This window comes from Macaca mulatta, chromosome 14 (assembly GCF_049350105.2).
Source record: "Macaca mulatta isolate MMU2019108-1 chromosome 14, T2T-MMU8v2.0, whole genome shotgun sequence".
Taxonomy (NCBI): domain Eukaryota; kingdom Metazoa; phylum Chordata; class Mammalia; order Primates; family Cercopithecidae; genus Macaca; species Macaca mulatta.
In genome coordinates, this window is record NC_133419.1 from 53,190,120 (window position 1) to 53,214,647 (window position 24,528).

The 24,528-nt window shown below is 49.8% G+C and overlaps 1 protein-coding gene across 50 annotated transcripts in view; it reads right to left on the bottom strand.

The window, feature by feature from the left end:
• Nucleotides 1–24,528, bottom strand: part of MICAL2 (microtubule associated monooxygenase, calponin and LIM domain containing 2) — a 241,431-nt gene that overhangs the window by 80,371 nt on the left and 136,532 nt on the right. For 17 of the 50 annotated variants that reach the window (XM_077963306.1, XM_077963302.1, XM_077963300.1 and 14 more), the window contains 3 exons: nt 16,357–16,543; nt 14,815–14,903; nt 13,157–13,259 (listed from right to left, as the gene is read on the bottom strand). In XM_077963306.1, coding sequence (XP_077819432.1) covers nt 13,157–13,259; nt 14,815–14,903; nt 16,357–16,543 — 379 coding nt within the window. Of the gene's footprint in view, nt 1–9,223; nt 10,530–11,108; nt 13,260–14,814; nt 14,904–16,356; nt 16,544–17,560; nt 17,669–24,057; nt 24,121–24,528 lie in introns of those variants that run through there. The other 33 variants (XM_077963282.1, XM_077963280.1, XM_077963278.1 and 30 more) reach the window with 8 other exon arrangements.

Sequence of the window (24,528 nt, forward strand, 5' to 3'; positions counted from 1 at the left end):
GCAGTCCTTCCTGCTGGAGTTGGTGGGGTGTATAGCCCTGCCCCATGGATGGACGTGAGGCTTGGCGGCAAGGCTTGCTTTGACCTGTGGCAACCCGTGGATGGGACGTGAGCAGAGGCTTTAAGTGGGCTTGCTGGTTGGCTGTCACTCATGCTCCTGCTAGGTTTCTATGAAAAGAACTTGTCCCAGGTGGCCACTGCCCCTTCAGTGGGGGTCCCTGATGGAGGGCACATGGAACAGACCTGGGGCCAAGCTATAGCCTGGAGTCAACCCTGTCAATCCTTTGGGGCCTCCCTCACCCGTTAGACCTACAGTCTGAAGCAGAGCTACCCAGTCAACCCACAGACTCCTGAGCAAGAAAATAGGTGCCATATGCCACTGAGACTGGGGAGGCTTGTTACATAGAATGACTGTGGCAAAGACCCAGCTCCATGCCTTGCTTCTTGTGTGCCTGTGAGCTGTGTGCCCAGATGCTTGTATATCCAATAGATGCTGTGTCCTCCTCAGATCCAGGCCTGTGCTAGGGGTTTGGGAATGAACCTGCCACCAGTCCCTGCCTTCAAGGATCTGTCTCACAAGGGAAATAAGGCATGTTCACAAATATCTACGTGATAAGATAAAGCAAGTAAGAGTGAGGCATGGAAGAGGCAGAAGGGGAGGGAGATCTGACTTCCATGCAACAGCAGCTTTGGGTTAAAGGCACTGCTATGATTGGGCTTGGGGATGAGGGGAGAGAGTGGTGGAGTCCAGAGTGGCCTAGTGGGATGAGGTGGCTGCAGGTGGCTGAGGTAAGCTCAGCTATGCCAGGCTGTAGAGGTACCAGACCCACAGCCACCACACCTCAGAGTCCAGACCAAACCTGTGAGGAACATCCAGCATCCTGCTTTTCTCTTCCCTCCTTCCATGAAGGGATGGAACAGACCAGGGCTCAGCCTGGCTCCCTGGGCTTGAGGAAGGTGGAGGGCGCAGCTGACAGATGGCCTCTCAGAGCATAGGGCTAGGGCCAGTGTCTCTCACAGTGAACCCAGACATCAGGGCAGGGGGAGAGGTGTTGAGGTAGAGACTCGGTAAAAAAGAAGCTGGTACTTCTTCTGGGCCCCCTTTTGCCAATGTGCGGAGGCAAAAAGCCCCAAAGGAGGCCAGGATCCTTCCCCGCTTCTGCTGTTTAAGACTCAGGCCATGGCTACTGCTGGGTTTTATGGGGTTCAGTGCCACCTCCAGGAAGAAATTCCTACAGTCAAGTGGCTACTTCCAGATATCTCTTTTCATTCCCAGACAGCTCCATCTGTGTGTGTATAACAGTAGTAATACTAGTAGTACTAGTACAAATACTGGACATAATACTAATGACAGTAACACTGACTCATCGAGTGCCCATATGCCTTCATCCACCCTAGCATCCCAACAGCCCTAAGAGAATGGTATTAGCATCCTCACTGGATGAGTGGAAAAGAGTGAATGCCCACCAGGCCAGCCAGTGAGCTGGGTGTCACCGCAGCTGGGCCTCTGGCTGCTGGGCACAGAGCAGCTGCACTTGTGGCCAGCCCCAGGTGAAGAGCCAGGTGTGCTCACCTGTGCTTCGTGCTCATACCACCAGACCTCTTGCTGCCTCCCCGAGGCTGGCTGCTCTGTAAGACTGCCTGAAGTCATCTTTGCTCATTTGGAGAATCAAGGACTCTAATGGGGGTTGGAGGTAACAGGAGAGGAGGTACATAGGAGTCATGGGTGAGGAGAAGGATCCAGCACCCCGCAGGGCAGCTGTTGCCAGCCTGTGGCACGAAGCAGCTTTGCCCAGAACTGAGCACCTCAGCCTCATCTCAGCTCTGGCCAGATACCTGCTCCCTAACAAAAGATAAGACTCTAAAAATCCTAAGTTTCGGGTCCAAGGCCTACCCACAAGCCTGGGAAAGGCAGAGCCAGGCAGGGTCTGGGGAAATGTCTGTCCTCACACACGGCTCCCAGCAGCCAGGTCCCAAGGCCCTTTCCTGGCCAGGCCCCTGCCGCAGGGTTATGGAGAGGCGCGGGGCTCCCTGGTTCTGCTGGTGAAATTGCTGCTGCTTTCCACTCGAGTCTGAGACTCTTCCACTCACTCCCAGAACCCAGGGAGATGACAACACAGCAGGCCTCCTGTGTGCTGCTATTAACCCCACTTTGCAGGAAAGGAAACCAAGTCTTGGAGGAGTTACGACACTTGTCTAAGGTCACATAGCTCCTAATGGCCAGAGCCATCTCTGGCCCCTGTCCACTGTTCTCTCTGCAGAAAAAAGTTGAGAAAGAAAGCAGCAAAACTAAGAGGATCAGGATCCAGTCAGGAAGACAGGGCCAAGCCAGGGAGTTCAACAGAAGCGTCCAGACAGGAAATGAACTGCAACAGTGCTGGAAGAGCTGAAAGCCTAACAGGGATGATGAGGCAACCCAGACAGGAGCAGCAGCAGGCCACTGTCCCTCAGCAGCAGAGGGACAAGGAGAAGAGCTGGTGTCACCGGAGCCCAGAGGCCACAATGCTGCTGCAAGGCAGGGAGCTGGGAGGGACACCCTGGCCTCCCCTTGGATCCTGCCCTCCAGCCCCACACCAGCGCGTCCAGCGGTCAAAACTAACAGTAAACCAGTTGCAAGGGAGCTAGAAGATGTAGCTTGCAAGGGATACGCCTTTTCAATACAGTGTCCAGCCAGAGAAGGGCGGGGAAGGCATCTGAGCACACACAGGCAGATACCCGGGATTCTGAGCAGAGCGGCCTCTTTGCCCTCTTGTAAGTGGGGACACTACAAGCCCCCAGAGGGATGAAGGAGGGTCCTAGGAAGATGCTTGTGGCAGGCAGTCCTTCTGTCCACTGCCAGGGTATGTCACAAATGCTCTGGGAAGGGGACTTGTCGGTGCCAGAGCCAAGGTCCTTTTCAGTGTGTGGCCCTTTAGAGAAAAGGCACAGGTGCCAAGATGGGCTGGCTGCCCTCATGGGGGCTTCTGAGAGTGACTCCTCAGGGTGCAGTCATGGGAATGGGCATCTACGGATCTTCAGGGGGTGAACAAATTGATGGGCAATCCTGGGCCTCTGGCCCCTCTGCCCTGGGGCATGGCTGCCCTGCCTTGCTGTACTCCTTCCACAGGTAGGCCTGGCCTGTGTGTGTAGGTGTGCAGATACACGCGGACACACGCTCCACTGCCCACAAGCCAGGGTGGATAGCATCATTCAAGGGGCCCTGGCTGGCCCTAGCAGTAGCCTTCATGCAGGGAACAATACATTAAAATGTAAACCTGAAGGAAGATGCAACCTTTGACAGGTAGTGCCAAGCCTCAGCCCCTTCCCCAAGGCCCTCAGCAGAGCTGAGCTGCTCCTCCCGTGAAGCCCTCATCCTGGACGCTGGGCCAGACACAGGGAAATTCTGCCACAGATGGCCGGCAATCTGGCACCAGCCGTCAGCACATGGCTCCCTCTGGACACCAGGACTCCTCCTTTGAGGTGAGGGATAGGGGCACACGTTGTATCATCCCAACAGCTCTGCAGCCTCCAGAGTGTCAGGGAAGCTGAATTTCTTTGCTAATGGCAGCAGGTCTGGAGTCTTCTTCTTGGACCCTGCCTCTTTTCTTCCCTCTTCTTCCACCACTACAGGCATTGTGTCTGGCCGGCTGTGAGCCTCGAGCTTTGGGCACAGCCAGGACCTATACCCACGTTCCTCTGAATGAGGTGGGCAGGAAGAACTCTAAGTTTCTGTGAAGGCAGCCCAGCAGCAACCCCATAAAGCAGGAATGAAAGTAGCCTGGGGCCCACCGTCCTTCCCTCCTGTTCAGATCCCGGCCAGAGTAGCAGCAAGACCCCAGCACTGAGTAAACAATCCCCATCCTGCTGCCACATGTCCCCAAGGGAGTCACAGCCAGGGCCTGGTGTGAGTTGGGGTGGGAAAAGAGAAAATCTGATCTGGCACTTCTAGGCTCCTACAAATGGAAGAGTTGGCCTGTTTATCTGAGGGCGGGCAGGCAGCCTCTCTTGGTCTCAGTTACAGGCACTTGAGGATAACTGGACTCAGGGGATCAAAGCCATGCTGAGTCACCCACATGCCTTGTCATGGGGGCCGCACCCTCCAGCCCAGGTTATGGTGGGCGGAGTGTTCCCCACCCCGTCCCTTGTCTCACATCTGCCACCTGGATTCCTGTGTCAAGACCCCAGAGCAAGGCACAGTGAACAGGGGACAGAGGATGTGTTTGAGGCCGGTGGCCTGGGCCTTGATGCCCCAAAGGGGATGCTGCTGGAACAGCTCTCTGCTGCCAATCTTGGCTTGTCCCTGAGAGGAGGCGTCCAAGGCCCACCTGGTTCTGTGCAGACCCAGCTCTCTCAAGAGTTGTACATGAAGATGATGCCCCTCAGAAGGCAACACAGAAGCAAAATCAAAACTCCCTTCTCACAATCAGGAGTCTGCAGTGGCAGCCAGGACACACAACGTCAGATTTCTCTTCCTCCCGGTCTCCCTCCTGAACCACACTGGATGCCAGCCAGATCTTCCCCAGCCTGAGATGGTTGCATGCTCTGTAGCCTGAGGTCCAGGCCAGAGGGCATATATCCTAAAAACATTTTTTGAGGACCCACTATGTGCTAAGTACTGTTCTGTCGGGGTTATACAAAGCATTCAAAGGCAACCAAGACCCCTGCCCTCATGGAGCTTGCATTCCAGCAAGGTTGGAAAACATAAATAAGCAATACACATAATAAAGGAGTGAATTACACAATATGTTGAAGGCAATAAATGTGTGCAGTGGAAAAACTGTCTAGTAGGGTAAGGGGGAGCAGGGATCACTGGGGAGTGCAGGTCTCAGGACTAAAAATAGACCTCACTGTGGGTATTGGAGGACACATGGACAAATTTGAATAAAGGACAGACTCAGCCATATGAATGCCAGGGAAGCGCATTCTTGGCAGAGGAAACAGACAGCACAAACGCTCTAAGAGAGAATGTGGCTGGGTCAGAGTGTGTAAGGGAAAGTAGAAGAGGAGGTCAGAGTAGGGGCCAGACCCCACAGAGCCCTTCGAATCCATCATGCCTTTGGCATTTGCACGCAGTGAGCTGGAGAGCTGCTGGAGTTTTGAGCAGCAGTGAAACATACATTCTAAAAGGATCATCCAGGCCAGGCACAGTGGCTCACACCTGTAATCCCAGCACTTTGGGAAGCTGAGGTGGGAGGATCACTTGAGGTCAGGAGTTCGAAAACAGCCTGGCCAACATGGCAAAACCCCGTCTCTACTAAAAATACAAAAGTTAGCTGGGTGTGGTGGCAGGTGCCTGTCATCTCAGCTACTCGGGTGGCTGAGGCATGAGAATCACTTGAATCCAGGAGGTGAAGGTTGCAGTGAGCCAAGATCACTCCAGCCTGGATGACAGAGTAAGACACTGTTTCAAAACAAACAAATAAATAAAAATAAATAAAAGGATAATTCAGCTGTTTTGTTGAGGAGGTTGAGGGGTGAAGGGAGAAGCAGGGGCCCTCAGAGGGGTGGCTGCAATAACTTGGATGACAGCGGGCGGAGGTCGGTTAGTGTAGAGGTGGTGAGCAATGGATAGGTTCTGGATGTTCCTCAAATTTGCTGATGGATTTGGTGTGAGGTCAAGAGAAAGAAGAGTCAAGAATGACTCCAGGGCCTTTGGGCCAAGCAACAAGAAAAGGGGAATTACAGTCTCCAGAAATGGGGAAGGCTAAGGATGGAGCCTGTTTTGGGGAAATCAGCAGTTGGAGTGGACATTTGGGCTGGACATGCGCAATAGACATCAGGTGTGGACGTTAAGCAGGCAGCTGGGCACAAAGTGAGAGCCTGTGCCCCCTCTTTGCACTCACTAAGGCAAAACCAAAGTCTGCTGGCAGGTGGTGGCAGGGAAAGGGAGCTCCAGAGCTGAGGCCTGGGTGTCCGAAGGGAGATGGCTGTTGCCTTTAAGAAGGCTGGGGAATCAGAAACCTGGAGAAAAACATAGTACCACCAGTGTGAATTGGGACCGCTGTCTAGCTCCCAACCTGAAGGTATCCTGTCAGGAGTTCTGAGCCCCAGTTAATCGAGAATGCCCAAAAAGTTTTCCTCTGGGCTCTCTGTGCTGTGCAAAATCAGGAAAGTGCTATCTAGAGCATGACAAAGAGATCTTGCTGTCCTGAGAGCCAAACACCTTGGAAAACCCTATGCTAGAGGCATCCTTAGCCCCAGTTCACAGAAGGGACCTGCGCAATGCCACTGAGTCCATACCAAGTGCTGGAAGCAAAGCCTGGGCTTTGGTGGAGCCCAGACCCTCATCATGCACCGAGGTTCCTCTTAGAGCAGGCACCTGACTCCTAGCCTGGGCTGTGGGACTCAGTCCCTTCACAGTGGAAGATGTGGCTCTAGACTCGCCTCTGCCTCCTCAGTATCAGGAGCTTCTTTAACATCAGTACTGACCTCAAGGCTGACACAAGGAGGTGAAGAGCTAATGAAGTTCTGCACATAAAGTTCTTGGCCCAGTACCTGGCACACAGAAAATGTTCCCTATATAACAGCTGGCTGTGGGGTGGGGGGCAGTAAAAGATTTAGTAACTTCTTTTACTTACTTAAGCCTTTTTTTTCCCTTAAGTTGTAAAAATGAATGCATTTACAGAAATAAAGGGGAACAGCCCACCCACTCGGCTTGACCGACTTACACGTTCAAGTTTCACAGAGATTTATTTCTTCTGCTGGATTATTTCCTCAGGATAAATTCCCTGCGGTAGACTTATTAGGCCGAGAAGTCAGAGCCCTTTTCTGGATCTCAATCAGGGTTGCCACAATGCTTCCCAGGAAAAGATTCTCCCAGTTTACTTTTTACTCAATACTTGGGATGAAGTTCATATTTTTTTCTTACAGTCAGTTTTACTTTTTTCTTTACTAATTCAGTAGATGCACCATAATTTTTATTTTCTTTTTGAGACGGAGTCTCACTCTGTCATCCAAGCTGGAGTGCAGTGGCATGATCTCAGCTCACTGCAACCTCTGCCTCCTGGGTTTAAGCGATTCTCGTGCCTCAGCCTCCCAAGTAGTTGGAATTAAAGGCATGTGCCACCATGCCCAGCTAATTTTTTTTTTTAGTAGGGACAGGGTTTTGTCATGTTGGTCAGGCTGGTCTTGAACTCCTGACCTCAAGTGATCTGCCCGCCTCAGCCTCCCAAAGTGCTGGGATTACAGGTGTGAGCTACCGCACCTGGCCCATGTACACCATAATTAATTTACTTCCTTTAAAAACCAAGTAGGAATACTTTTGTAAATACTTGCTTTTTCTTTTTAGTGTTTACTTTTAAAATTTGCTTAAGTGTAAACCACCTATTCATAGCCTTTGCCTATTTATCATTGACTCTTTAATCAACAAATATTAACTGATCATTTACACTGCGAGGGGTGCCCAGGAACATCTGTTTTAAATGAATTTTGAAAATACCATGCAATGAACTTCTTTGTTATTACATTTAGTTTATTTTTTTCCCTAGTCTAATGGTCTATTTAATATTTTATTATTCTACACTAAGTTTCAAAAATGTATATAATCAGATTTGTGCCATGTTTTTCCTATGTGTTCTTCTTCCTATTAGAGGATTTATGCTTAGAAAGTTGTCACCCCGTTATCTATTCAATATTTAATTTCATTTAATATTTAATTCTATGGTTTTACCTCTGAAATTTTAAGTCTTTAATCCAATATCTCTGAATTAAAGACTAGTCTACTAAAACTATGTATGTAGAATGCAATATTCAAAAAAACCAAACCAAAACCAAAACAAAATGTTCAAATAAGTATGAGACAGCTGACTTTCACAAAGTTGATTAAACTTCTCTATGAGGATGCCCCAGAGACTTGACAGGCAAATGAATCTTGTGAGTCTCCAGGGCTGGGGAGGACTGGCAAGATCGGTATAAAATATCCTTCGAATGTCGTGACTATGGACCCCTTTGTTGGTGAAGCACCTCTTGGGGTGTCACGCTTTGACAACAAAGTGAGGATTTTTGTCTACTTTACTCCCTGCTGTATTCCTAGCGCATTGTAGATGCTCAGGAAATACCACCTAGTTGAACAAACAAATAAGCACATGCAGTAAAATAGAACAGATCTCATCCAGTACAGCAATACGGAGCCACATCTCTAAGGTGCAGGGAGGTGTGGGGACTTTGCATGGTTCGCTGCTTTATCTAGGGCTTAGAATAGGCCTAGGACAAACATTTGCGGAATAAATGAATGCATAAAGGAATGAGTCACTTGCACAGCCCAGCACCTGACTTACAGTCCCTAACATCCCTTCTTGAATGGAAGTGGGAATACGTCACCCAGGTAAGAGTACAGAACCCTTCGTCATGACCTGAGGCAGCTCTGAAGGTAGATCCAGGCATCAGAGACCAGAGCCTCAGGCACACCCATCTGGAGGTGCCAGGGACCTCATAAAGTCCACAGGTGACTTTTTCATACCAGTGTCAGAAGCCCAGCTACACCCAGCCAGGAAATGGCAGGCATCTCACCCAGGGGAGGCTGAGGACCAGATGACTTTGGCACTTCCCAGGCTAGCCAAGTGAGGCTCCAAATCTTTCCCTTAAACACAGCCTGGAGTTGCCCAGGGCCTGCCATGAGTGTTCTACTTAGGGTGGCACTAGGGCAGGGCCTCCCACCATAGGCACTGAATGCCCTGAGCCTTTGGGACAGGAGAGGTCTCTTAGGATGGCAGTGGCTGTCCATCTGATGAGCACACTGCCACCTTCATTGCCATCCTGAGACTGATGCCCAGTCCTTCCTCCTTACCTTCCACTCGCCACTCAGCTGTGGACCAGCATGAAGTGTTCAAGACCAACCTTTGCTAAATAGGAGCCTAAATTAGTGTAAGGTTCATAGGGAAAGCTCTCCTGTAGAGCCACGCTTGGGTGTGCGGTGGAAATGGGTGTAGATAGCTGTCAATACAGTCTGTTTCTAATCGCTGAGGGGACACTGACCCTCACCCACTATGCCCAGCATCTAGAACAGCAAAGTACAGTGAGTGTTCAAGAAAGAGACCCCAAAGCCTGGCCCAGGAGCATTGATGACAGTTTCCAAATATTACCCCTGGGTAATATTTCCTTTCAGAGCGCCCAGCGCAGCCCGAGAGTCCTGTGTCACCTCAAGTGCAAGTCCCGCCAGCAGTTTAGGGAAAATGAACCCCCTACACCAATCCCTGTGTGTGAGGTTTTAGAAGCTTCCACGGCAAAGAAGAGAGGAAACAATGAGCTTTATAAAGAACAATATTTATTTCCATTTACAGCATCAAATACCATAAATAAAGCTAAACATTGTTTGTTTTGCTGTGTGCAAAATACAGGGTTCCGTGTGGCACTGTAAATGATTACCAAAGGTCACAGACATGCGTTGTGATGAGATGGGGAGGCTAGCTAAAGAGGAGGCTGAGAGGGGAGGAGGGCACTCTTTGGTTGACATTCTATAAAGGGAGGGAGACTCTGTAAGAGAAGATAAGACAAGAGCAACGACTTCGTACTGGCCAGGATCTGCACAAGCGCAGCGAGTGTGCAGCATGCAGGGCCAGGCAGGCAGGCCCAGGGGTCAGGGTGGTCTGGGCCACATGCAGGACAGACGCCCCCACAGCCTGAGACCGGCGAGGGTTGCCCAGGACAGCTCCACTGTGCTTGGTGTGTTGTTTCTCATTAAGAGCACACTGGTGATTATCCTGCTGCGCCAGGTACAAGAGGCAGCAGAAATGTGTGCTTTAAGCAGAGTCACAGGGGCCTGGGGCTGAACTGAGTCATTTCTCAAAGATATCCCTGCCTGGGATGATGATGGCTCTAATTGAAGCTCTGGCATCATCTGGGGCTTTATGAGCCAAGGGACATAAGAAGAACCACAGCAAAACCCTTGCATCTACAGCGCAGGCTGCAACCAAGGCAGGATTTGCTAGAATACTTGTGATTACGTGTTCAACCTACAGAGCATGGGTCAAGCTTGGGATGAGGCCTGAGAGTAATTATGCTTTTTAAATCCCTCCAAAGAATCACCTATGGTTTTGATCAATGACATTAACAATCTTTACATTAAAGCCAGTTTAACAAGGGGCTGATACGTATGAGCTTTTTGAGGCTGCTCGATAGGTGTTCTTTTCAAAGGTGACAGAGGCCCCCTCATGGTACCGTCTCATGATCAAGATCGACCCTCCCAAGAAAGTAGGTGGCTTCGCAGGTGCAACTGGAGAAGCATGCACACAGGCAGGCCCAAGGGAGAGAGGAGAGGCGGGGCATGCACTTGGGGTAGACCAGGCTGCTGGCTCCACGGGAAATGAACACAGACATGGGTCTCAAGCTGGACACTCCCTCATGCTGTTAGCCAACCATGCCACCATATGAGTCCATCAGCATGCAAGACACTCACAGTTAGCACAACCAGTACCGCTGGCCGGGAGGACGGGGTGCAGAAAGCGGGTTGGGGGTTAGTACCACTCTTTGAAAATTGGCAAGAAAACCAGTCACCTTAGAGCAGAAGTGGGTGTCAGCCAAGAAGTGGGTGTAGCACTGGAAGGCTGAAATGAACTGATGGCCATGGTGTAAGATTGGAGAGAGAGAGAAAGATGGAAAAGAGAACTTAGTGTGGGGAAAAGAGGAAATGATTAACATCACGAGAAGGCGCTGGAGTTGAAAATAAGGCAACTATTGAAAGAGGGAAACTTCCTCTGAAAGAGTCACTGTTTGCTTAGACGAGATGAACCTTTCTGGTTGTGACCAGCTACTTGTTTACAAGAGAGGATGCACACAATTTGCATCTTGCTCCCTGATATCCTCTCGGCCCGCAGTTTACTCTAGTGTCTCCTATTCATTCTTGAACATGTTGTGGAGGCCTAGAGGCATTCACCCTCTGGGGTCCACCCCTGGGTGTTGGTGCTGCCCACCAGAAAGGTTCAACATCTCAGAGCATACAAACATCTCAGATTTCTGACAGGCACACCCTGTCTCACCACAGTGATTCAAACCAGTCTCCTTATGGCTGTGCATGACAGTCTTAGAGATTCTGACTCTGGCTTCATGGAACACTCCACAAAGCATCTCAGCCTATCCTGAGCTGAAGATAATCACAATAACATGGTCATTCACATCATGACCTCGAGAATTTACTTTTTGTACTCAAACAAAAGGAATCAAGGGTTCCTCCCCCCATGCTGAACACTAAAATCCCAGCAAAAATTGGAGAAAACACAATGCAAGTCATCAGACTGAGAACAGTGCCAATAAGGACAGAGGCGCCAGTTCCCACAGAGTTGGCCATGGCTATGCCTCTGTTTTTCCCAAGGATTTCAGGGAAGTGTTTGTAGAAATGCACCTCCTCCTTTCTTCCCACCCCACAGAAACTGTCATCTCAAAGCTCTCAAAGGTTCTGGCTCCTCACCCACACCCAGGCACACCTCTTAGTTAATCCAGAGGCATCTCCAGTGATAACTGCACAGAGCTATCTTGGGCCCAGCAACTCCAGATACAGTGAGCCCTGTAGATGGCCTTTCTCTGGCAGCCCCTTGATTGTTCAGCCAGACCCTGCAGCTGTGTATGTCTAGGCAGCGTGGAGCAGGGAGAGCTGAGGACTCTTCTAGATACCCAGAGTGAAGAATGTAGGTGGGCCTGCATGCTCATTTTAACCCTTACTAAGGCATATTTCCTTTGGATCAGTCCAAAAACAGCTTCTACTCCCAGCCTTCCCTGCCAGTCAAGATACAGTAGAGCTTCCCCTGGAGGTCAGACCCATTCCTTTCCCAGGGCATTGTGAAAACGGTTTCTGTTTTGATCACATATGCATCGCAGCGGAGCAGCTAAGCCGTCAGGATGTCCACAGGCAACGCTCACTGGGCAGGTCATGCTTCCCAGCAATAGCCTGATGTGTTAACAAACCCCCTCAGTCTCAAAGGACACCACATGAGTGGGTGAAGTCTTCCACTCCACTCGGCCTGACCAATATGGACCCTGCAAGGCCTTGGCTCAGCCTGTAGCCTGGGCTGGGGGATCTGCTGGGAGCCACAGGGGCTAAAATGCCATCAGCTGAAAGAGCTCATCTTCAGCACTGCATCAGCTCCATGGTCAAATGCCAGTGGGCTTTCACTGCACTGCCCATTAGTGGAAAGGGAAAATGCATGTTTGTAGAATCTATTGAAACCCCATGGTTCTTCGTCATTTGGCTGTGAGTTGGTATGGGGGGGAAAGCCTTTAAGCTACTATTTAACATCAAAACAAGGGAGCAAAACAGTCCTCCCCGCAAGGGGACAGATAACAACCAAACACACACTACTCCCTGCTTTTGTAAGTTGAATTCTATTCTGCCCTTCTACTCTTTTCTTCTAAAATAATTATGCTTTCGTGTTGTAAAAAGTATCCTGCTGCTGACAAGTGGCATCTGGGTACCTAAGCCAAAAGGCACTGGTCAGGAGATGGCACACTCACTTCCATATGTGTAAAATCTTAAATCATCCACTTTGCAGGCAGTGGCTCTGACAACTCACTGCAATGTTCAAGGGGTTTATAAAACTGGTTATAAGCTTCAAACCCATGTTAAGAAAAATTGACGCTCATAGAAAAAAATGCTTTCTCTAGGCTTATTAAAATTTAAAAAATTGAAATGTAAACCCAGAAGTATGGCTCACTTTGGTGTACATATATATAAGTACAAAGCTACAGAAAAGATCCTTCATATCGTCCCTGGCCCTTCATATCGTCCCTGGCCCTAGTGAGTAGATGTTCACCCTGATAAGGCCAGGCAGAGGTGGCCCATGTGAAACTCTTTGGCTTTGAGCTAATTGCTTAGAGAATGCTAGGCTTCCTGGCCAGAGCCTGAGCAAACTGCAAATGCACTGCCATCTGAAGCCTCCCTGGAAATGTGAAGGCACTTTGGGGCGGCCAGGCATGTCAGCGGAGCTTGACTGGGAAGCACCTGAGCACCCAGTTGCAGATGCTCTCGAGGGAGCCCTCAGATTCCCTGTACATGGCTGCCAGGACCTCAGAGAACGCCCAGAGAAGTGGCAGCCCCAGGCTCAGGAGCTCGTACATGTAGCAGTAGTTGTAAGCATTGTCCCTGATATGGAGGCCAACGGCTTGCAGGAGTCCCTGCATCCAGTTACACAGGTCCCTCGGCAGCCTGAGGGGCCAGCCCAGCGCCTTCCTAAAGAAGGAGGTGGAGATACCTGGGGGGCTGCCTTCCAGGGTGCCAATGGCGGCCACTGCGCAAGAACTTTCAGTGGGAGTGTCTCGCAGAGGGGCTTCCTGCTCTTGCCATGTCGCCTCCTCCTGAGAAAGAGATCGAAATGAGGGCATTAGTCTGCAAGTCTTCCAGAGGACTACTTCAACAAAGCAAGCAGGGAGCCAATACAAACCGAACTTGACAGACCCTGCAACCAGCCCCCACAATAATCTCAGCCCCCCAACTCATGCTGAAGCCGGTGCTGAACACGGGCACTTTTCTAGGCGGCCAACTGACCATAAGAGTCACGGGCCTTCAAAAATACGCATGCCTTTTGATCGGGAATCTGACTCCTAATGATAAATATCAAGTAAATAATTTGAAATATGGATAACAATATGCATACCAGGATGTACACTATAAAAACATTTATAAGATAAAAAATTCAAATGACATAAAGATCCAGTAGTGCAGAAGTAGTGAAGTAAATGATTGACCATTTATAGACTAGAATCTTCCAAAGGCATTAAAAATTATGCTCCAGCGGCCGGGCGCGGTGGCTCACGCCTGTAATCCCAGCACTTTGGGAGGCCGAGGCGGGCAGATCACAAGGTCAGAAGATCGAGACCACGGTGAAACCCCGTCTCTACTAAAAATACAAAAAATTAGCCGGGCGCGGTTGTGGGCGCCTGTAGTCCCAGCTACTCGGGAGGCTGAGGCAGGAGAATGGCGTGAACCCGGGAGGCGGAGCTTGCAGTGAGCCGAGATCGCGCCACTGCACTCCAGCCTGGGCTGGGCGACAGAGCGAGACTCCGTCTCAAAAAAAAAAAAAAAAAAAAAAAAAAAATTATGCTCCAACAGGATTTTTAATGTCATGGGAAATTATTCTTGATATACAGTTAGTGAAGAAAAGGAAGAATATAAAACTGTAGGCGTAGGATTCCACTTTGGTTAAAATATATTCCCATAGAAAAAAGTCTGGAAAGGGATGTTACAAAATGTGAACTGCGGTTTTCTCAGGGTAGAGTAGTTACAGGTGATTTAACTTTGCTTCTTTATATTCTCTCATTCCCATGTTTTTACACTGAATCTATATATTTGGGTAATTAGAAAAAAGTTTTAAGTTATGAGTTGTTGCTAGTGGTAGATGATTAATCAAGCTCGAGAGAAGATATTTGCTAAGAGATGCCAGAAGAGATGCTTCCAGAAACCATCTATAAATTCAGTGGGCTGGTCACTTGGTTGACTTCGAGAACCTGGGAGAGGACTTAGAAAATGTGGAAGGGTCGGTCCTATACCAGGCATTCTTGCAAACAGCACCTTGTGGCCAGGTGGGTTCCAGGTACGGAGGGCCACGTGGCTTTTGTGTGGCGAAGAATATCACCCCATCCCTGCCACATGGGCAAGCTCTTCCAGGCTTCTTATGAGAAGCCATCATGGCTACCGTCCTGGGAGCTCATCTGGAATGGGACACGCCCCAGAGGCTGTGGAACAGACTGAAGCAAAAGAACCCTCCACACCAGTAAGCAGAGGTTTTCTTCTTTATCTGTGAGTCATCTCAATCCCTCTAGGGCCAGAAAAGCTGGCCTAACTTTGAGGATCACTGGAAACCCTTATCAAGGGGCCCTCCCTGTTTCACCAGCATGTTTGAGACAAACATACCTCTCTTTGTTGCTTCAACTCTGCCCGTCTCTTCCGTTGTTTGCTATTGGTTTTACAGTGAATGAAGTGAGGCTTGCAGTAAAATTTGCCTGTAAAAAGAGGCACACACATACAGAAAAATTTTTCTCCTATAAACTAGAGCCACAGTAGACAAACGCCAAGTGCACACCACTGTCCAAGTCAGAAAATAGCAATGATGGAAATAGCCCAGGGTGGCTCAAACTTGGGAAATGGCTTCCATCACCTTCCTTAAAGAAGTGGCACTGAGATGAGGTAGGAGGTGCCTCAGAGACAAGCTCCAGCAATGGGGGCTCTCCCGGGAATATGGCTAAGACTTCAAACCATGGAGGCTCCCGTAGGACGGCATGCCGGCACCCAGAGAGGGCATGGGAGCTCTGAGACCCTACTCCCATACCACACCCCATGCCTCTTTTCCATCTGGCTGCTCCTCTGCATCCTTTATAGTAAATAGGAAAACATTAAAAAAAATCCTCAAAGCAAACTGAGACCAAGTTTCTTCATAAGACCAGTTGCCAGGCAGCAAAATGGACAGCTTCGAGTATGAACACCCTGAATCTTTCTTTGTGGAATACCTGGTGGGTGGGAAAGGCTGAGAGCAAATGGCAGCAGTGATGGTGAGGAAAAGACCCAGACGGGGCACACACCGGGAAACTGGCCACTGCCCAGGACCACTGTGCACCTTCCAGAAAAGCCTTCCTTGCTCACTGCTATGCTGGTAACAGTAGCAATAGTAAAAATTGTAACAGGGACACTTACATAGGAATGACTGTGTGCCAGGCACAATGCTACGAGCTTCACGTGCATTAACTCGTCAGTCCTCACAACCACCCTGAGAGCTAAGTACTACCATTAACCTCATTTTACAGATGAGGAAACTGTTTAAGTAACAGGCCCAAGGTTCTATGGCTAGGAGGTAGTAGTTTAGTTTGAGGGTGTGTATTGAGCGCCATGCTATACTGCTTCTTGTTATAGATGACAGAGCAAATGTCAAGCGCTGAAAATTAGAAAATAATCATTCGTTCCAATGAGCACGATTCCTCCATCAATGTCTTTGTTAGGCCACTTATCAGAGGGAATGTCATTTTGATGGTTATTTTTAAGACACATACTATGTAAATAATATTAACATTGCATCATATGGTGAAACTTACTTCATGCCAGGTGTGGTGCTGAGCATGCAACAGAGGGTATTGGGTTGGATTTTCTTGGCCATACAGGGACAATGGAGGGTGGTGAGGCTACATAAGAAGAGGTACGTAGAGCCCTGGGCACACAGCAGGTGCCCACCAGGACCTGGTATGCCACACCACAGTGCTAATGCTACCCCTTCCCTGGGACCACAGGCAGCCTCCCCTTCTAGCAGGAGCTCCCAGTCTCCCTGAACAGCTTTCCTGATGACATCGTACTTCCTTTTGGGGGTGTGTTAGGTGTCCTAGAGCCGCCAGAGGGACAGGAACCCGAGTCAAGGTCACATCTGAGGCCAAGGCCAGAGCCCAGTGCTGCCCTGGTCCCTGGGGTTACCTTCATCGCAGTCAAAGGTGTAGGCAGCCAGGCGCAAGGTGGTGGCACAGACGCTGCAGCGGAAACACTCCCGGTGGAAGAAGTGGCCCTCGGCGCTCAGCCGCTCCATCACGTACACACGCTTCTTACAGAAGTAACACGTGTCGCTGCCTCCCAGGTTAAGGGGAAATGACTTTCGCATAGATTCCTGGGGATCGGGAGAGAGGAGTGGTGTATTAGGGCTTATCCCAAGCTTTCAAATGCCAGGCTGAGGCTTTCAGAAATTCCACACTGAATGCTGGGGACCTCGTGGGCTTCTGTTTCCTGCTCCTGCCACTGCAGCAAAGAGGGAGGGGTAGGAAGATACGTCCTTAACCCAGACCCCAACCCTGCAGGGGCTGCTGTTAACCATACTCCCAGGCAGGCCGGAGACAACAAGGTGGGCCCCCCCCGAGGTTGGCTGCTCTGGTTTTTGGGGTGGGAGTGATCCTGGTCTGACAGAGTGGGCTTTACTCAAACGTGTCCTCCCCACGATATTCCTTCCAGGATCTGTCCTTGGGATTAAGTGTCACCTGGTTCTGGACAGAGGTCCTGAAACTGGCCTGCTGAGGATGTTTTAGGTGTCCTGTTCCCCTGCAGTGGCACAGGTCGGGTGAGGAAAGCTTGTGGCATCAAATCTGGTCAGTTATAGTCCTAATTGTGAATTGGGAGGGCACGGGCTTGGGCAGCAGTACCCCTGGGCAATTCCAGGGCAATGTGCCAAAAGGAAACAGAAAGAGTGGTCAACTAAAATTCCTGGTGATGGCAGCGAGCAGCCTAGTTTAGAGAAAGGAATTCTAATCAAAAGGATATTTTCCCCATGACTTTTTTCTCAATCCAATGCAAAGAGTCTGTTCAGGTTGGACACTAAACATTGAAAGTGAGACCATTCAATTATGCTCACGGCCTCACCTGGGCCTTTCTACCAGGCCGTTCTCCAGAGCTACAGACAGCAGGAAGATCTCTATTTTCAAAAAGACCACAGGGGACCTGAGTGAGGTCTGTCTTTAAGGAAATGTAGGTTCCCTCTAACTTCTGCCCTGATCCAGCTCATTCTCAGCCCCCTCTTGGCCCAAGAGAAGAGGAGCCTCGGAAGGGCTAGAGCATCCTCTCCGCATCCCATGTGCCCGCCTTGGGATACCAGAGCCAGTGTCTGTGGGTGAAGGCTGGGGGTGCATGTCCTTACCAGGTCTGGAGAGGTGGCCTGGGCCTTAGGTCTGTGATCATTCATGTACAGATTGACCAGGACTTCAGCTGCAGCCCCTATTCCGCTGGACACTTTCCCTACCGTCAGCTAACCAAGAGCAGAGGCAGAGGAGACAGAGACAAAGGTAGAGGCCAGTTAGCACCCAGGAGGAAAACACAAGCAGGATGGATGGGGAGAGGGCTCCTCACCCACATGCAAATAGCACCCCACGACCCAGGAGAAGCAAAACCAGATAGGAGCAGACCACAGGGATTCTGGAGATGGAGAAAATAAAATAAATAAAACCCTGTGGCCACAAAATCACAAATGCTGTAGGATTCCACTTACATGTGGTACCTAGAGTAGTCAAAATCGTAGAGACAGGCAGTAGAACAGTGGTTGCTGTTGTTTAATGGGTACAGAGTTCCAGTTTGACAACAACTAAGAGTTCTGGAGTGGGAGGATGGTGAGGGTTGCACACAAAGGATGTATTTAATACCACTAAACTATATCCTTAAAAAATGGTTAAGGCTGGCTGGGCATGGTGGCTCATGCCTGCAATCCCTGCACTTTGGGAGGCCGAGATGGGCGGATTACCTGAGGTCGGGAGTTCAAGACCAGCCTGACCAACATGAAGAAATCACATCTCTACTAAAAATACAAAATTAGCCAGGGTGGTGGCGCATGCCTGTAGTCCCAGCTAGTTGGGAGGCTGAGGCAGGAGAATCACTTGAACCTGGGAGGCAGAGGTTGCGGTGAGCTGAGATCACGCCATTGCACTCCAGCCTGAGCAACAAGAGTAAAACACCGTCTCAAAGAAAAAAAGAACAAGGTTAAGGTGGTAATTTTTATGTCATGTATATTTTAACACAATAAAAAAATTCGGGGAAAAAAAGATTAAAAACCAAAAGCCTTTTAGTCCTGGGTGGGCCACAGGACTATTACATCCACTGCGGGGTGCAAGGCCTTCCGAAGTTCCTGAGCCTCTCATTGCACAGATGCGTACATGAATCCCAGAGAATGGAAGGGTCTATCTGAGGCCACTTAGCAAATAGATCTAAGATTCCAGACTGTACTCTGGTCTCCTGCCCCCCAGCCCTGGGGCATTCACAACTTTACTCAGCAGGGGGATGGGGTAAATGTGGTGCTCAGACCCAATCATTACCCAAAAGGCCCCAAAACCTGCGAGTCAGATAAGCCAAGCAAAGAGAAGAAAATCAGGAGCCAAGTCCCCTCAGACAGAAAAGTAGACTGCCACACTGCGGCCACCGTCTTTCAGAGACCCCTTGAAAGACCCTGGGGGGCCGCAGGCAGCTGCCCAGGGACCAGCAAGACCAGGGGAAGGGTACGGTCCCAGCTCCACCACAGGCCAGTGCTGAGACTTGGCATAAAGCACAGAACTTCTGAGCTCAGTTCCTCATTTAGTAAAATGGGGAGAGCTATACCTGTCTCCTGAGTTTGTGGGAAGGACTAGGTGAGAGAATGTGTGTCCTAGCACCTGGCACTGAGCAGGCTCTTCGCCAGGACTACCTTGTGTGATATTGTGATATCATCGGAAATATATAATTGGACTCTGCCCCCTGGTTCCCGAGGCAGAGCTCCTAAGACCTTTGTACCTTCCTGAGTGACAGCAGCATCTGACGCAGAGCTCCTAAATCCCTTGGGATTTCCTGCGTGACAGGAGCATCCTTTGCTGGAATGAAGTGACTCTTGAGCTCCTGGATAGCTTCAGGATGGGGCTGGTTGCCAGGGGAACCAACCCTGTGATTAAAGGGTTGGAACTTTCAGTCCCATACACTGACCTACGAGGTCAGAGGGGCTGAAGGTTGAGTTAATCACCAACAGCCAATGATGTAATCAATCACGCCTTCATAACAAAGCCTCCATAGAAACCGAAAAGGATAGGGTTTGGAGCTTCTGGAGGGTGGACCATGTAGAGGACCCTGAAGGGCAGTGCCCCAGAGATGGCGTGGAGGTGCCTACCCTTTCCCACATGCCCTGCCCTGTGCCTCTCCTCACCTGGCTGTTCCTCTGTATCCTTGACAAGATCCTGTATAATAAACCAGTAACCGTGTTTCCCTCCTCAGGTTTAACTAATTTGCAAGGATGGCTCACAGAACTCAGGGAAAACATTTCCATTTATAGACTTTGTTGGTGGGGAGAAACATCCCCACTCTATTTGGTGACCAAAGGTGAGTGGTGTGAGAGTGGAGAGAAGCAGCTTTGTTTTTTTCTTATACCTGGATTCCTCCCTCCCTTCCCTCCTCTAGATTCAGCCTGCCCCAGCCTGCCTTGAAGCTCCTAGGTCCCTCCAAGCAGGACCACAGCCCACCCTGTCAACAGCAGCAGTATGTGGAATGAGCGCATACTGGGCAGGTGGGACAGGATGGGGACTGCAGCAGGCTCCAGAGCCAGCGCCGGGCAAGGTCAGCTTGGAGACAGGGAGGCAGCAGCTCTGCATGGGCCATGGGGTGCATGGCCCAGTGACAGGCTGTGGGTGCCTGTGCTCCTGAGGGCACCTACAAATGCCTAGACCCCCACCAAGGTGTCAAAGAGCTGGGGAAGGGGTGGAAGCTGACAGCCTAAAGAGCATGGCACAATTACACATACCCGCTTCTGCAAACTACAGCTTGCTCTCCCCTTCACCCCTTCACCCCTCACCCCCAACTCTGGAAGCCTACCCTGCTATTGCTGCAGTCTCTTCTTGGGGGAGGCAAATATATACAGCACGAGATTCTAGAAACACTGCTCCTGATACCAAGATCGTAGAGGGAGGGAAGCTCTAGGTCCTCCCCAGCTTCTGAACCCAGCCTCTGGGAGTTGTGGCCAGCGAGAGCAGCAATGGAGGCTGCAGGGCCTCTGGGCAAGAGTTGATAGCCATCGCCACACCAAATAACAGTAACTTGTGTGTGGGTGAAATGATGACCTCCATCAAAACCCAAGACTGCCCTTGGGAGGCCACATCTAAACTGATAAGAGAAAGCCTCAAATATAAAGCAGGGAGTCCAGGGAACTGCAAAGCAAATGACAGGCTCACCACAGCTCCCCTATTCCTGGTGGCAATGCCCATCCTCGGGGCCTAAGGCTAACTCACTGGCTTCCAGCAAAAGCACAGGCACTATATAGGGCTGAGCAGGAAAAGGAGCGCCTGGCAGGCTGGTGTGAACAAAGCCCAGGAGCCCCTTGCTCCCTTTCTCATTAGGAAGCCCAACATTACAGTAACTTTGAAATGGTCACTCCAGACCATGTGTGTGGCTTTGGGGCCTACAGAGGACCTGGATGCATGCTTGCTGGGGGTGTCTGATCCCTTGAATTTAGACAGATGGGACCTCATCAGAGTTTACCAAGCCTGCCACTTCTTGGGAGCAGCTGTCAGGCCTGGCACCCCCTTCCACCCTTGCCTCTACTGTGGCCCAACCTGGGAGGGATTAGGATTCTGCTTCCAAGCACACTGTCTGCCATTTCCAGGAGGCCACAAATGCCAAGAAATTTAGCCCCTGCTTCCAAGAAAGGTTCAGGTGTATAGCTCAGGACAATAAGTCATTGTTTGCCTGATGTTCCATCCCCTGCTGGGACCCCCAACTTGGCCACTCAGATAGGGGATACAAAGGACTTCCTGGGCTTTTATCAAAATAAAGAGGGGAGGAAAGTCAGGGAGGTCAGTTATACTCTTAGCACCACCTGCCCAGCCCCTTGTGTGACTGCTTCCACCGGCCCAGTGTGTGAACTGGCTCCACAGTATTCTCCCAGAAAGGCACCACAGTGATGCCAAGATACCCACGCACAATTACTGCCTTCCCTGAATAAGCAGAGACTATACTTTCTGGAGCTTTTACTACAAATCCCTAATGAGATCTTATTAACCACTTAGCTAATAAGCACTTTGTGCACTGAGCTTCTGAGCAACCCTGACTTGGGGAGGCATTACTGAAGCATGCAGAGGGCTGCGAGGTTGCTAGGAGGTACTGCCAAAACTGAGCAGTTGCAGAGCTGCTCCATTGTCCTACAGCACAGGGCACAGTCTGGGTCATCTGGGCAGGGGATCCAGGATGAAGACCACATCTGGTTCCACCTATCATTAGGTCCAAAAGCCCCCTTTCTCCCTGTGGCACCCACACATCCACCCTGAGAGGGTGACATTCTTTTTTTTTTTTTAAGTAAAATGAAAGCACCCTTAAGGAAATCAGTATTGGGTCTCCTACTTGCCCTTTCCAACCTGATGAAATGCATTCCAGAATCACCAAGAGGTAGACCAGCACTTCTTTGAGAGGTCACAGGGAAATGAGGTGATGGAGAACTTGTCTCCCGGGATGAGGGGAGAGCCTTTGAAGCCCACCCCAAAGGCCAATGTGAAGGTGAATGTTTCCCTGGGCATCAAGGGTTATCTTCTATTTCCTGACAGCAGGACGGCCTTACCGGCTCTCAGAGTGAGGATATAACTAACTAACTGGCTTCTGCTAGCTCATTGCTCCTCAAACTACCTGCGGCTAATGACAGGTTTTTTTTTCTTTTTAAATATTTAATCCATTATGGCTGGTTATTTCCAGATACAAAGAAAATAAACTAGAAATATGATCACACACTTGAATGTGTGGCAGTATCAAATGGTTCTACAAGTTTCCAACACTTAACTCTCTCTCACTTGCTATCATGGGATTATAGCCCAGTCCCTGCCTGTGGACCACACTTTGAGTAGCACTGCTCTAGTCAACTGGGGGAATCACCAGGTTCTCAGGATCCTGAGAAATAAATGCTCAACTCATGGAGAAATCCCAGATAAGTCATCCTGGTGTGGACCTCAGGGTTAGAGCCAGTGGCTCCTACCAAAGAGAAGCATGCACTGATGGCAAGCCACCAGGCTCCTGGGGAGGCTGGTCAAGAGAAGAGCTTATGATTAGGCTGGGAACAATTCATCTGAATGCAAAGTTGGGCAATCTGATGATCTAGTCAGAGATGATCATGTTCCAGCCACCAGTTTTTTAAGAATTAGTAATTTCGAAGTCTGCTTTTTAGTAATTAGTAATTTTAGTAATTAGTAATTAAGAATTCGTAATTTCGAAGGGAGTGCTTTTGCAACCCTTTATACATCTCTCAATATTCTTGTAATTTTCAAGAATTTGGGTGTTTTTCATTACCTTCCCCCCCTCTTTTGAATTCTAATTATTTTTCAGCAAATTAATTAGAACATTTCAGGAGGGCAATCATCTTGCAACATATGCCATTTCCCTTCTGTGAGCCTCAGCTTCCTCATCTGTAAAATGAAGAGACTACCACCAACCTTGCAGGGCTGCAGAAAAGACTCCTGAAAGAACCTGGGCCATGCAGGAGGTACTCGGCAGATAGTGAGTCCAAAGCACGGCCACTGGGATAAATGCTGGAGGGAATGGATACCCCATTCTCTGTGATGTGCTTATTTCACATTGAATGCCTGTATTCAAATACCACATACCCCATGCATATATACACCTACTACATAACCACAAAAATTAAAACAAAGCACGGCCATTTGTGCAGCGTTGCATTTCCATGATCTAGGACTTCTCTCTTGTCTTAAATCACTTTCCGCTGCACAAGAATGGCATGGCCCACACAGGACGAGCTCCCTGCCTCCTCTCCCCAGAGCCAATCTAGATAGAAACATGGTGACGCAGCTGTTTTCACACGCACCCATGCCAGAGATTGCAGAAGATGGCTAGACCTCTACAAAGAGGCATTTTTCAAGTGATCCTGTGACCCCGGCGTAGAATATGACGGGCCTCGTCTGGATATCAGAGCGTTCCTCACACTGCACCAAGCTGGTCCATCTCCCCCTCAGTTTGCACTCCCTGAGTGACCTGTCTTATTTACCTTGACATTCTTGGCACAAGGCAGATACTGTGAATGCAGGAAAAAGCAGTCTCCAGGCCCTGTTTGTGTGAGAACAATGGAAACGGCCCTCCCTGCACCTGGAACTGAGCCAAGATTACCAGGTGTCCCAATTGCACTTCTCTACTGAGTTTGGCCACCTGCAACCATACAGTCTGCCAGGAGCATCGAGCAAGTCCACGTGGGTAAGGCAGCAGTGAGAGCAGAATGTGCAGGGCCTCAGAACGGAGGGCTCACAGGAAGAGGAGCTTTTGACAGGTAGGGCCAGAGGGTGTCTGCTGCGTCCACTTGGGCAAGGACATCCTCACTGAGGAGTCCCTGGATGAGAAGACATCAGAGGACAGCCTGTTGGACCTGATTCCTCAGCCATATGCCCAGGGCTGGGGGTAGGCGGGCAGGCAAAGAACTCAAATCACTATGTTCAAGGATGTCTGGAATTACAAGTTCAGAGCTAAGACGGAGGCCTTAGGGGCTGTGAGCTCCCAGTACAAGCACATGTCTGCCCACCTTCATCCCTGGTGCCAGGCACTGTGCTGCTGATCATTGCGCTTAACTCCCAGAGCCCTGCAGGTGGGTCTGATAATCCCCCTTTGCAGGTGAGGCAGCTAAAGTTCAGGGAGGCTCTAACTCACCTGAGGACGCACTGTTCTCAAATGGCTGGGATGAAAATGGAACCCTGAAGGTGACTTCTTTTCCTTTAGAAAGAGAGGGATCAACATGCATTTTAGGTAAATAAGATTTCTTTCAGAATTCTCTTCCACTGGGGAAAGAGAAGCTTTACAGGACACTTCAGGAATTTTGCATAGGTTAGGACATTGCAGTGTTCCAGTTACCCTCAGGAGTAGCTGCTTTCTTCTCCATTTTATAGGTTAAGAAACTAATGCTCAGAGAGGTTCACAAACTTGTCCAAGGCCACACAGTGAGTAATTTGTGCTCTGAACTCAAGTCTGATTTGAAACTCATATCCTTCTTCCATACCAGCACTCTGCAAATTAAAACCCCCCAGGCTGGGATGCACACAGGAGACCTCCAAAAGGTTGCCTAGCTCTATTCCCAGGATAGGAGGAGGAACAGTGAGGTTGGAGGCAGCCTTGAGACCTGTC